This window comes from Nomascus leucogenys, chromosome 4, assembly GCF_006542625.1.
Source record: "Nomascus leucogenys isolate Asia chromosome 4, Asia_NLE_v1, whole genome shotgun sequence".
Classification (NCBI taxonomy): Eukaryota; Metazoa; Chordata; class Mammalia; order Primates; family Hylobatidae; genus Nomascus; species Nomascus leucogenys.
This window is the reverse complement of record NC_044384.1, coordinates 134,483,665-134,497,427: the sequence shown is the minus strand read 5'-3', so window position 1 is coordinate 134,497,427 and position 13,763 is coordinate 134,483,665. Positions and strand designations below refer to the sequence as shown.

The following is a 13,763-nucleotide window of genomic DNA, read 5'->3' as shown; positions in this document are numbered from 1 at the left end:
GAGACAGGGTCTCACTTGTCACCCAGGCTGGAGTGCAGTGGAGTGATCATGGCTCACTGCAGCCATGACCGCCCAGGATCAAGTGATCCTCCTGCCTCTGCCCTTTTAAATTGGGAATTAAATTTAAAAGGAATTTATATTTAAAATCCTTTTAAATTGTCAAAAGAGATGAAAGGTATTTGTCACCCCATCCCTAGAGTGAGCCATGTACAGGCCAGACCCTACCAGTTAGTGAAGGGGCCCGGTGTATATATTTCACAGGGACATTCAAGGGCATCAGAGTTTTTTACTAGATCATGCCTTGTGCATTTGGGCTTGAAAATCCCACAGAGATAAATGTTTATGGTTTTTCGTATACCTCATTGCAGAAAAATCTGATTTTAATAAATTATTTAGAATGTTTCAAGCTTTTACAAAATTCAGTAGTAGTTTATAATACTTTTTTGCCCTTTGTGCTTTTTTAATAATTTAAGAAATTATTTTGGTTTTAGAGATAATATTTCTCCTTCCACTAAGGGCACCATGAGATTTGGGAGAAATCTTAGTTCTGACACTGTTACCCAACTAGGTGATCTTGAAGAAGTTAAGTAATCTTTTGAGGCCTCTGTTTCCTTTCCTTTGAATGTTGAGGTCAGATTTAGACAGCTAAAGTCTCTTTCTTCTGCAGAATTCTACTATCTCCCATGTTAAGCCCATATAAAATTTTCGTGGCAAGTTCTGTTCTCTTCCTTACTCCAGAGTTGAATATCTTGCTGTCTACTTGACATACCCACGTGGACACCTAAAAATCATCTCCAACTAAACAGGTTCAGAGCAGAACTTTGAATTTCATTCCCAGCCATGTGTACCCTCATCACCACCCTAAACCGGAATCTCCTCCGTGCTTCCATATATCAGTATTAGTGACCTCCATTCTCCCACGTGTTCATGCTAGAAACTGTGGGATCATCCCGGATTCCTCTCTTTCAGTTACTTTGTATTTACTTCATTTGCAAATCCTATCAGATGTCTCTTTAAAGTATATCTATAATCTGAATACTTTCTCACCACCTACAAGACAGCTTTCCTGGTCCTAGCCCTCATCCCTGCTCCCATGGATTACTTCAGTACTTTTCTAACTGTTCTAACATTTTTGCCCCACTCCAGTCTATTTTCCCTTCAAAATACAAGTCAGATTGTGTCACTCTTCTGCTGAAAGCTCTATTAGTTTCCCATCTTACTCGGAATAAAAGCTAATGAATGTCTGTTCCATCATTTAACAAGACTGTCTGATCTGACCCCAGACAGTCATTCTTTTTTTTTTTTTTTTTTTTTAATGGAGACAGGGTCTTCCTGTCTCTATTAAAGCAAGTTAGTAATGTCTCTGTTATAATAATAAAATGTCTCTGTTAACTGCCTGTTGCCCAGGCCGGAGTGCAGTTTTGTGATCATAGCTCACTGCAGCCTCAAACTCCTGGGCTCAAGCAGTCCTCTTACCTTGGCCTTCTGGATGTCATTCTTTTTTACTTTCCTTTCACTCACAATCCTCAGACACACAGATCTTGCTGTTCCTCACATGGACCAAGCATGTTCCTTATGTAGTGCCTTGTCCTTGCTAATTCCCTTTCCTTACCATTCTTCCTCCAGATCTGAGTGAGCTGTGTCTTCTCTTTATTTATATTCTGTTCAGGCGTAACTTCAGAATAGAGGCAATCTTTGATAACCCTTTGTAAAATAGTAAGTTTCTCCGCCATTTCCTGTTACACTGATTTTTTTTTTTTCTTGAGACAGAGTCTCACCCTGTCACCCTGTCTGGAGTGCAGTGACGTGATCTCAGCTCACTGCAACCTCTGTCTCCCAGGTTGAAGCAATTCTATTGCCTCAGCCTCCCCAGTAGCTGGAATTACATGTACACCACAATGCCCGGCAAATTTTTCTATTTTTAGTAGAGATGGGGTTTCACCATATTGGCCAGGCTGGTCTCGAACTTCCTGACCTCAAGTGATCCACCTGCCTCAGCCTCTCAAAGTGCTGGGATTACAGGCGTGAGCCACTGTGCCCAGCCTGATTTTTTTGATTGTTATAGCTCTTATTATCACCTGACTTACTTCATTCGTATATATATATATGTATTATTTATTTTTCTTCCTCAGTAACAGTGAAATTTCCATGAGAACAAAGACTTTGTTTATTAAAGTGACAAGTACTCAATAAATATTGTTGAATGAATGGATTCTTGCCCTTTGCTAGAGTCCTGTTAGCAGTAATGAATCTTCAGAGTCCCTAAACCAGGATCTAGTTAGTCTTCTGTACCTGTTACATGGTCCCTTTCTTGAAGAATAATAAGAATTAAAGTAAGATTTTTTATATAATATATTTAAACCTGTATGGAGATATGCTGTTTTCTATTTTTTAAGATTTACCTCCAAAATTTTAATAAGGAGTTGTTAAAGCTGCACAAAATTGAAATATTCTAAAATTTTAGATATGAGGTAATTAAGAAAAAGCATACCCGTATATCCTTTTAAAACATAATAGTTACTATATATAATTGAACTCAAATATGTGAAATTATTCTTGAAAGAATTTTAAGTTGTTTCTTTTGAATACTATTGCAATTACTATTTCAGAACATTCTAAAACATCACTAATAGTTTCTATGCCGATAATGTTTCCTAAGTGAAATATTTTTATGTATACTTTTTCATGCCCTCCAATCTGTTGATGTATGGCATTTCCACGTAAATTTTAAAGAAAATTCTTCTTACAAGACTCCTTATTCCCCAGACTGAACATTGGGTTTGTAAGACCTGATAATTTCAGATGTTTTTTATATTCCTGCAAGATAGTTCGCTCAAATTTGTTGTTTCAGTTTTATAGAAGAAGATAGAGAAAATTCTGTTCAAGACCATTTAGACCACTTTAGAAGCTGTAGGCCAGTTTTTCCTCAACTTTGTCTTCCTACCATCACATTCATATTTTCTTCCATATCCACGTATCACTTACAAAATTAATATTTTTCTGTATTTAAATTGGCACTTATGCTTTTTTTTAAACCAAAGTTTATACCACTCTCATAAATGAGAAACTGGCATAACTTTCTATAAATAGAATATAACTTTAAAAATAGGCAAGGTGTGGTGGCCTATGCATGTAATCCTAGCACTTTGGGAGGCTAAGGCAGGAGGATCACTTGAGACCAGGCATTTGTGATGAGGCTGGGCACCATAGGGAGTCCACTCTACAAAAAAAAAAAACAAAATAATTAGCTGAGGGTGGTGGTGTGGTCCCAGCTACTTGGGAGGCTGATGGAGGAGGATTGATTTGAGCCAAGGAGGTTGGGGCCATGACCGCACCTCTGCACTCCAGCCTGGGCAACAGAGTGAGATTCTGCCTCAAAAATAAATACATACATAAAATTGATAATAAAATACTATTATTAAGTTCTAACTACCTGCTAAAGCCTGGGGCTCAGGACTATTCTCTGGAGATTTGCCAGTTTTAGAGATTATCATCTTATTGTAAGCAGAAGAAGGAAAAGAGACTGAAGAGAGAACACTTTTCTCACCGCAAGTCAGTGCTATTTAATGTCTTATTCTTGTATTCCCCACATTATTTTGGGTACCTCCTGCAGTCATCTTGCATTGCAAGTGGTTTTGGTTCCATACATTGAGAAACAATCAACTTTACTATCAAAAATTAGCTTATGATGATTTTGATGATTATTCAATTATTATTCAGTCTCGAAAACCATCAGTTTCCTGCAAAGCCATTGAGAGAGTCCCAGAGCCACCTTCTTACTGATTCTCAGTCTTGGACGGAGAGCAGCATAAACCCAGGAAAATGCAAAGCTGGTAAGGGTGTGCTTGTTTGGCTGTCTTTTGATATATTTTATTTTTAGAAGGTAAACGTGGTTAAAAAATATATCAATTATATTACCTACAGGCGTTTGCTTAGTTTGGAGTCAGACTTCCATTTTAAATTCAGAATTATTTTCAAAGAACTACTCACGAGGTTCGTTAATACCTGTTAGCAGCAGAAAATCATTTTGTGAAAGATGGATCTGCATTGCCTTCTTTCTGTTTAAAGAACCAAATCTTTATCACCATTCCTCAAATAAAATGATAGAAGTAAATTCAAAATATAAAGTATAAAAATGAAAAAACTACAATCAAATCAGATAGAAGATAGAAAAATGTCTACTGAAAAGGACCTTAAATTATTCAGTTCTTTTACTCCAAGATTTCTGTACAATTTCAAAATGTCTAAGTAAAGTTATTGTGTAATTACCATAACTTCAACTGCCTGCGATTTCTTCATATCCCACTCACATTCCTCTTGTTACTGTTGTTGATTTTAATCTTTTGTTTTCTTCAGTCAGTGTAGTTTGTTAGCAAGGAACAAGCAAGGCTTTGAAGTCAGACCTGATTTAAAAATCCTAATTTGGGCTCCTAGTAGGGTGTGATATGTGTTACGTTACCTAACATCTTTTAGACTTAGCTTCGTTCTTTTCAAAAGACTACCTGTTTCTCAGTGTTGGTGAGGAGTAGACAAAATAGGGTGATCATACATGCATGTGTGTGTATATATGTGTGTTGTCCACATAAAGGAGTTAAAGCCATACATCTACGATTAAGGCGTTATTAGCCAGAAAGCCTTCAGATTGACACTAACCTTTTCTCCTTCGTTTCTAGTCTTTTCAAATAAACCAGTCAACGTTTTAAAGTGTAATGAACCGAAGTCAGGCAGCACGAGACTTTGAAGAAACCTCTGGGATTTAGTGGTAGCGAAAAACAAATGGATGATCCTGAGTACATATTCTAGTCATTATTTAATATATTACCAGTCATCTTCTCCTAAAATATAAACTTTCTTTAAGTAGCCTTATTTTTAATAAATATATTTGCCTCCCAGAGGGTCCCATGATTTGACTATTCATAATTTGGTCACTCTCTCAACCTTCAAACATGCCATTTCACTTTCTAATCTATGGCAAGGACTAGGCATTGCCTAAACAACGGTTGATGACACCAATTTGTTCTTTGAATCCATCAGTTTTGTTAGAGGCAGAGAAGTGATAAATAGTTGGGGGTCAATTGTTGAGAAGTGGAAAAACAAAGAACTCCTCTTCATCCAGAAGAGATTCACGTTTCATCTTATATAATTTATATTAACATAGCAGTGGTTTCTTGATTTTCACGTGCTATTATAATTCTTTGGCATGTTCGATTAATTTTTTTGTTAGTTGGATGGATGAAACGAAGAACTACTTAAAGTTTAAAGGATGATGTATAGGAAGGAAAAGAAACAAGAAAAATGAGATGAGAAAGTGCTCAAAGATTGGTTTGACCAGAATGAGGTTGGTAGAGGAAGAATTTGGAAACGTTGATGTAAGCTGATGTGAGCAGTGTGGGTCAATATATCTTTCATTATTAGTTACTGTACTCCCTCAGATGTATATTTCTGTTTTTAGTGTTTCGTGTGTGTGGGAGAGACATAGTGGTTGTAACTGACACTGTATAAGGGGTGTGTGTGTGTTTCTATATAACCATCTTATACATACCCTTATTATGTACAAGGCACCTTTGGGAGTCTACCAAGGGATTCATAATTCATAGATGAATAACAAGTTTCTGCCTATTTGTTCAAAAGCAACCAAAAATGCTAACTTATATTCTTTCATTAAGGTATGAGCAATCCTGCATTAACCATGGAGAATGAGACTTAACTCCTCAAGCAAGATAAATTCATACTTCATAAAAGTACGATAATTTTCCCTTTATTGTTTTATGTTTTTAACAGTCTTCTAATTTTCTTAGGGCAAATAGTTTCCATAAACGTTTTTAATAATTTGTGAGTGACTCATATAGAAGATCTTTTACCTGACTTGTGAGATTGCATTAGCCATGCTGGGGCTTCTGAGTACAGACCTAGCTTCAGTATTAGCTGGTATTTAGGTTAACTTGATTAATTATAGAAATAAGTTGATGAACAAAAGTCATTTTATAGTAATGCATTAAGTGGTAGGGATCAATCCTAAAATACTGAACTGTACATAAAAATTATCTTGTCATTTATAGGAAATTAGAATAATTATTTTTAATTTTTCTTCATCTTTCAGAATATACAATGGTCATATCCTTGACCATCCATTAGGAAACGTTCACTAAGTCTAAGTGCAATGTAATTATATATCATTAATGTACTCGTTAGCACACTGTCATTCCCATTTTTGGGTCATAGTAGGGCCGCGTAGCATGTGTTAACCTTAAAATAATAGGTGTTCTAAATCATCTTCTTTAAGCCTTCTTTTTTTTTAAACCTACAGTTCCAAATCAGTTTCTTTAAAATATTATCTGTTTGTAAGCCTGCAGTCAATAAAAAGCTACAATAAGGAACCCCTTTGGAACAAACAACTATATAATAAACAATTTACAGAGCTGAATATTAAAGATAGCAAGATAACTCTCTGTTTACAAAACGGCAATCTAGAATCCTAAAGTCTATGAAAAGCAAGAGATTCACTTGTAAAACAAAAAGATTTGCATCAAAGCTCATGTATATCTGTTTTTATTTGTCTGTTCTGGTTTTGGTAAATTAGCCATGTATTATCAGCAAAATGCTGACCTGGCAATTTGCCAGCTGACTAGTATCTGATTTTGGGAAGACCAGGATCAGCTCTGAATACCTGATGCTACAATAGGTCAGACTGACCATAACTGGTTAAAATAGTGAAAATTTCATCTGAATTTAATTAAATAGCAAAGAGACATTATTAAATTTCTGAAAAATAATTTTAGAATGTAACTATGAATGTAATTTTAGAATGTAGCTATAGCAAATATGAGTCACTAGCCAATACCACAAATAAAATATTATACAGAACATAGTTCTGTAAAACATAGAATTTCACAGGATTTTTTTCAATATTTTGAAATCATCAGTTGCAATAACCGTTGTTTTCAAGGTCAGTGGTATTAGGAATTTTTCTGTGTGTTAAGTGTTTTACATATTTACATGGTAATATTATATAAAAGCCATCGAGACTTCCCAGTATTTTGACACAATACCAGTATTGTGGTTGTTTATCTCCAACACCTTGCACAATGCCAGACCCATAGACACATAGTAGGTTCTCAAGATTTGATGGATAAGTGACAAAATAAAAACATTGAAATTAAAATTTGACAGTAACTTGATTTTATTAATTCAAATATGACATTAGTAGTCATAATCACAAAATGACAGCATGAATCAGCGCTATAGATCTAAAAGTAAACCCCTGATTTTCTGATGTAATGTTTTCTATTCTATTGATATAACCAGTTGCAGTAACATGTTTTGTTTTCTTAAACTTTCCCTAAAGTAGCTAATAGAAACTAGACTTTTAAAAATAATTTTTTCCTGCTTTACATCTCAGGTTTTCAATTCATTCCAGTTGTATTTATATCAAATAATAGTGTGATATTGATGTGCCTTATTTATATTAAGTATCTTCATATTGGCCGAGCGCGGTGGCTCACGCCTGGTAATCCCAGCACTTTGGGAAGCTGAGATGGGTGGATCACAATGTCAGGAGCTTGAGACCAGCCTGACCAACAAGGTGAAACCCTATCTCTACTAAAAATACAAAAATTAGGCGGGTGTGGTGTGGCGCACCTGTAATCCCACCTACTCAGGAGGCTGAGGCAGGAGAATTGCTTGAACCCAGAAGGCGGAGGTTGCAGTGAGCCGAAATCGTGCCATTGCACTCCAGCCTGGCAGCTTGGGTGACAGAGTAAGACTCTAAAAAGAAAAAAAACAAAAAAACAAAAAAAAAACACATGAAAAAACGTCATATTTTTTCTCCTATTTTTGAACTACAATAGTAAATGATGTCACCTTTTTATAAAATATTTGTTTGTTCACTAGTTTCCAGATGGTTATAATGTACCTAAACCCATAGTTAGTACTAAAAAGTAAATTAAATTTAGCTTACCAACCTTTCCTATCATATGGTATAAATAAAAAATGCTGGCCGGGCATGGTGGCTCACACTTGTAATTTCAGCACTTACGGAGGCCAAGGCAAGCGGATTGCTTGAGCTAAGGAGTTCAAGACCAGCCAGAGCAACATGGTGAAGCCCCGTCTTTACCAAAAACACAAAAAGAAAAAAAATTAGCTGGGTGTGGTGGCATGTGCCTGTGGTCCCAGCCACTCCGGAGGCTGAAGTGGGAGGATGAGAGGATCACTTGGGCCAGGGAGGCGGAATTTGCAGTAAGCTGAGATAGAGATCGCATCACTGCACTCCAGCCTGGGTGACAGAGTGAGGCCCTGTCTCAAAAAACAAAACAAAATGAAACAAAGCTGTGCTTCTATGCACATGAAGTTTTAAAATCATTTCCCTAAATGTCCTTCCCGACTCAGTTGCCACTCCTAAACTCCATTCAGCCTCAGATGAATGCAGAACTAACAACATAGAACCCTGCCACTCACATTGTAGCCCCAAACCAGCAACATTGTCATGACCTGGAAGATTGATAGAAATGTAGAATCTTAGGCCTTACCCTAGACCTACCGAATCAGAGTCTGCAATTTTTTTTTTTTGCATTTTAATAGGATCCTCTCGTATATGCGTATTAAAGTTTGAGCAGTATTGATGTAGAGGTCCGTATTCAAGAACACGTCCACTGAGCCTGCTAGCATAGTAAAGAGTTTTGAATGAGGGATGCTATTGAAACAGATTATGAAATGAGTCGGTTTGTTTTGCGTGTTTATGGTTAACACAGTAGTTTCATGTTTTCTGTTTCATTTCAAGGTATCAATGCTGTAGATGGATGGAAGAGGCTTCCCACAGGAAGGTGCCACCAGTCAGTTGTGCCTATGTCCCTTTGGCTGGAAATACAGAATATGAATTGATTAGTTCTCTCTAAGCCATTGCTTAAAATATAACGTTTTGGATCCAATACACACATTGTTACAAGTAACACAAATTCCTATTAAATATTAAAAGTAGTTCTGGTTTATTAATCAATGGGGAAAACATCTTCTCCGAAAAACTTGGAATAAATCCAAGGACCAGTCTTTACCCAGATATATGGGTAGCACAGTTTATCACATAGAAACTCCATTAATCATCTGATTTTCCGAATCTGAAAATCGAGACTATTAAGATTTCAGAGATTTCAAGTCACATTATAATGATAAGCGTTATTCATAAAACTTGTTACCTTTAAGAAGGTGGAAGTGGCAAACCATACTTCTTTTTTTTACTCTGATGTGAATCCAGCCTCAGACTGTGAACTGTAATAATTATGAATTCATTACAGAGTCCAGGTGGCCTGCAGTTGAAGATCATCAACCATTTTTGCCTCACTTAATTCCAGCCTTTTGTTCTCTGCTGGAAAATAAGTGTGGACATTGAAGCTTGAGCTCTCAAAGCAGTTGGCTAGAATACTTTTGTCAGAATACAGTACATTTCTATTACATCAGAAATATATTTTCATTTCTTCTAATCTTCTTAAATTGGGAGGAAATTTACGATAGCAATTATGAAGATTGTTTTATGACATTCTTTTGTCAGTTTGGCTTTCTAAAAATCTCTTTTTAGATTATTTCTCCTGTTGAACATAGTAAAAATATTGAATTTCTCTTAAGAATTCCTAATAGGTCAATAGATTTACCCTCCAGTGATATCTGTATTATTTCTTTCTCGTCTCATCAAAATGATGACAGGTAAACTATATTTTTCCTTAAACACCTATTACGATTAAATTATGCAAATTATTAAATAAAAATCATACAACTTTTGGAAAGTTAGTTCAACATGAACTGAAATGGCATGCTGTTTGGAAATTTAGTTTGAGATAAACTAAAGTGGTGTGTTTGTTGATGCCAGAATGTTCAGCTTCAGTAAATATGATAAGCTCTTGTGCCTTGTATGCACTATTTAAAGTTTTTTTATTTGAGTCCAGTATAATTTATGTAAATGTTAACAATTAGAATAATACTCTGTATGCTTTTTTGGTACTGATTTTGAGAATTTAAAGCAGATTATCTTTTAAAACTGGACCAACTAAGTAATTGGTAATCAAAGAGAAAATGGTAATAAACTTTTCAAAATCTTTGGTAAACCAAACATTCAACACAAAATAAACTAGAAGGCCAGAGGATAATGGAATAAAGGATCATTGCAATTACTTATCCTTCCTAAAACTATAGTTTTATATTAATTGTGCTTATGGAAGAAACAATGTCAGCCAAGTCCATTGTGTAGTTTGAGTGCAATTCTTTAAACAATAGAAAAATCTGCAGTCTTTCACAGATTTGTTTTAAGCTAAAGAGTTTCATCTGACAATCTGCTTCAAGAAATCTCAGAAAATAGGATAACATTTTAACTTTCATTTTAGAGCACGTTTTGGTTATTTTTTAAAATACCTAAAGTGCCAGACTGGAACCTGTAGCTACTGCTGGAAGTCTTAAAACCAACAGCAGCACAGGATGTATTAAGAATTATATGAAGTCAGGTTTGTTTTTTTTTCTTCAAAGCACAGTACTGTTAGCTGTTTTTGTGGACAGGATTCGATTAAGTATTCCCTCTTGTCAAACTGGAAGCTAGGGGAAAAAGAGGGATTTTTATCCTTTACTCTGCTAGAGTACTGTTAATGCCCCTTTCCCACAGTCTTTTATATAATTAAATATATGTCAATACACATTAGAATCAAATTCGAAAAAGTTCAAACAATTTCATTGTTGTAGTTGTTCCATTTCTGTTTTCATATAGTGAATAACCTTTAAAGGGTTGGTTTGTTTTGTTTTGAATTATAGGAGTTATAGTTTTTGGAGATGATTGCATATCTCATTAGATATGCAATATAAATTTATCTGAGTGAACAAAGTGCTAAATAGATCTACATTTTGTACATATTTATATAAAATTTACCTTTAAGTATTTACTTTTAAAAATTTAATGGCTTAACTCGAACTCGAAGACACATACTTCAGCTGTCCTTATTGTCCATTAAACTGATAATTTTGATTTTTGTTTTTATAGATTTTACTATATAGGAATCAAGATTTAAGAAATTTTGCATTAAAAATAGTGTACCAATGCTTCATATACGTTAGTTATTTGCTATTATGTAGGGAAGAGGATTGTTATTTCAAAGATATATTAAAGAACAGTTGCATCTGAATACAATCATGATGCATTCAATGAAGTTCATATCCATGAATTCACTCCTAATATACCCTAATAAAGTGGTTGATCACCTTCATTATCTGTCTATAAGAAATTGCCTTTGCACTGACAATGTAAATTATTTTAAGCATAAATTTTCCTAATAGTTTATTAGAGCTACTAATGGCAAAATTCATGTCTTCAATGTGGCCATAACATAGGTCTTTGGGGGAGGGGTGGTGAGAAGATAAGGTATTTACTTCGTAGGAGTTAAGTGATTCTGAGGATAATTAGAAACAGACTATAAAACTCAAGTACACTGTAATCAAAAGACAACTATTGGAAACATGGCATATGTTGACAAACTCTTAACTAGGGAAATCAAAGATACAAATCATGTTTATAAAAAAATTAGGCACGCAATCATGTGATTCATGCTTCAAGAAAACATGAAAAAAGTGTTACTCCATTATGTTATAAACTAGCAGATTTTCTCTATTTTGAAATACATATAAACGGGCTCGGCTGATTCTGAAGTCATACTGTATCCTTTGGTATTTACTTATATTGTCAAATACTTGTTTGTAGAAGTGATGCTTTGATCAAACATAGATACAAACCTCAGAAAATGGTAAATGCAAAGCAGTTTACATTGTAAATCATGAAGTTATCCTCCAGCACAACCATCCCACCCACATACCTAGACTACAGATTCTGATCTGTGAATATTTTGACCAAAGTGACATTTCAGCAAGTGGATTTTTCACAAATAACACGTGTTTAATATCTTTCTGCAGAAACGTGTTCTCCTAAAGCAGAAAACCACCTGGCTTAATCCCAAATGTTTTTACACTTCTTTTCCACATACTTAGCCAGTTCAGCACCGATTTCCTCTTGTATGTGGAAGGAGACTATGTTACATACCTGAAGTATTTGTTACTCTTTTACAAAGATACCACTAGAATTTTCTCACTTTGCCTTGGTAAAAATTCCTAGATTCTACTTTTTATTGCAAGTGTTAGCAATTTGATCTTGTAACGCCATGAAAAGCATTAAGTAGAAGCCAACATTAACCTAGATTTTACAACTGAGCAATCTGTTGCCCACCAGATTTCCTTTAGAATTACCAAAGGAGCTTATTTTGTTACAGAACACAGGAAATTGTTAGACTTTATAATGTTGCAAACCATGCATTTTCCTTTTCTCTTTTCCATAAGATTTATTTTTTTATTATAGTAGTGCCCTGGCTTGTAAACAGTGGACATCACTGAAAGGATGAAATCAAGTAGGCTTGTTTCAAAGAAACTCCTGTGAATCAACTATGAATATGAAGTATCTCCCAGAACAATGTTCAGTGTTTCAGGAGACTCTGAAACAGGGCACCCATTTTTTTTTCCTTCCTCAAATACTCTCCTTGAAATGTGAGCAAAGAACTATGATGATGCAGTCCAGGTATCTAATAGCTCAATCACCAACACCCTCTGAGAATTGTTCTTATACCAGCAAAAAGTTCAAATACAATAATCTGGGCAATGCCAACAGAAAACACTCTTAATCATTTGCAGACCTTTGTTGTTGCAGGAAAGTGAGGGCAAAAACAAACTGGTTAAAAATGTTCAAAAATAGAACTTTTTGATGTTCATAGCCAGTATTCAGTATTTCTGTATTGTTTACAATTGGGGGAAAATGTGTTAAGGCTAATCATCTGAGTGATTTGAGTAGCAATTAAACCAAAGGGAAACTTTTAATAAGTTATTGTAAGCCCTGGTTTATGGCTAGTTCCCTATTGCTCAGGAAAAATGGTACTACTTTATGGTTTATGAAAACAACCTATGATTTATATTGCATCTTCCAGGGAAGGTTTAACAGGACAAGGAGCTGAATCCTACCTGAAATTAGTAATACTTAATATATTGCTTGTTTGATGGATAAAGGTGCTTAATCAGTTGAAAAAAAAAAAACGGTAATGCTTCAAGGTAAAATTCTGTTGATGCTGAATTTAAAAAGATACTACAGAATGCGTCAGTTCTCCTGTTGTATTTTTCTCAGTTATGAGAGCAAGGCTGTTTTGTCAGTTTAGATTTCGTGTCTTTTTCTGTCAGTATGTATGGCTCCCCAAAGTGTACTATTAAAAACATCTTAAATGAACTAATCAAACACTTATTGTGTGAAAGCTGAATACTTTAAAAAGCAACCTTAATTATAAACTAATCTTGGAGTAGCATGTAAATGTGCTGAAGTTATTTAAAAAACATATACTTAGGCAAGAAGTAGAGGACAGCCCCAAAATGGGTACAATGAATGGAAGAAAAGTCTGTATTCACACATATAGCACAAGAACAAGTTTTTATTATACATGGGTTTTGCAGTGATACAAGACACCTGCTCACAACTTACAGTATTAACTTTTTAGAAAGACAAAACAGGTATATGGCATGAGTGAAACAGTTCCCCATTAAAAGCACTTAAAACCTATGACATGGCTAGTAAGATGTAAAATATTAAGTCCCCTTGGGGTCTTGCAAACTTGTATTTCCTAACAATTTGGAAGCCATGATGAGAGTCTGAAGCTAAAGGAACTCCAATTTCTTGGTATGGTACTAAAGATTCTTATCTTTTGGGAGAA

General features: G+C 35.0%; 1 protein-coding gene across 3 annotated transcripts in view; it reads left to right on the top strand.

Annotated features, from left to right (window-relative positions):
* ZDHHC2 (zinc finger DHHC-type palmitoyltransferase 2) overlaps positions 1–13,763 on the top strand; it is a 78,700-nt gene that overhangs the window by 57,606 nt on the left and 7,331 nt on the right. The window contains exons 11-13 of one of the 3 annotated variants that reach the window (XR_004029813.1): positions 3,721–3,833; positions 5,667–5,741; positions 8,777–9,693. Coding sequence is in view for 2 of the 3 variants with exons in the window: in XM_003256703.4 (XP_003256751.2) it covers positions 3,721–3,833; positions 5,667–5,707 (154 nt within the window). In the remaining variant the exon portion in view is untranslated. Of the gene's footprint in view, positions 1–3,720; positions 3,834–5,666; positions 5,742–8,776; positions 13,295–13,763 lie in introns of those variants that run through there. The other 2 variants (XM_003256703.4, XM_030812333.1) reach the window with 2 other exon arrangements.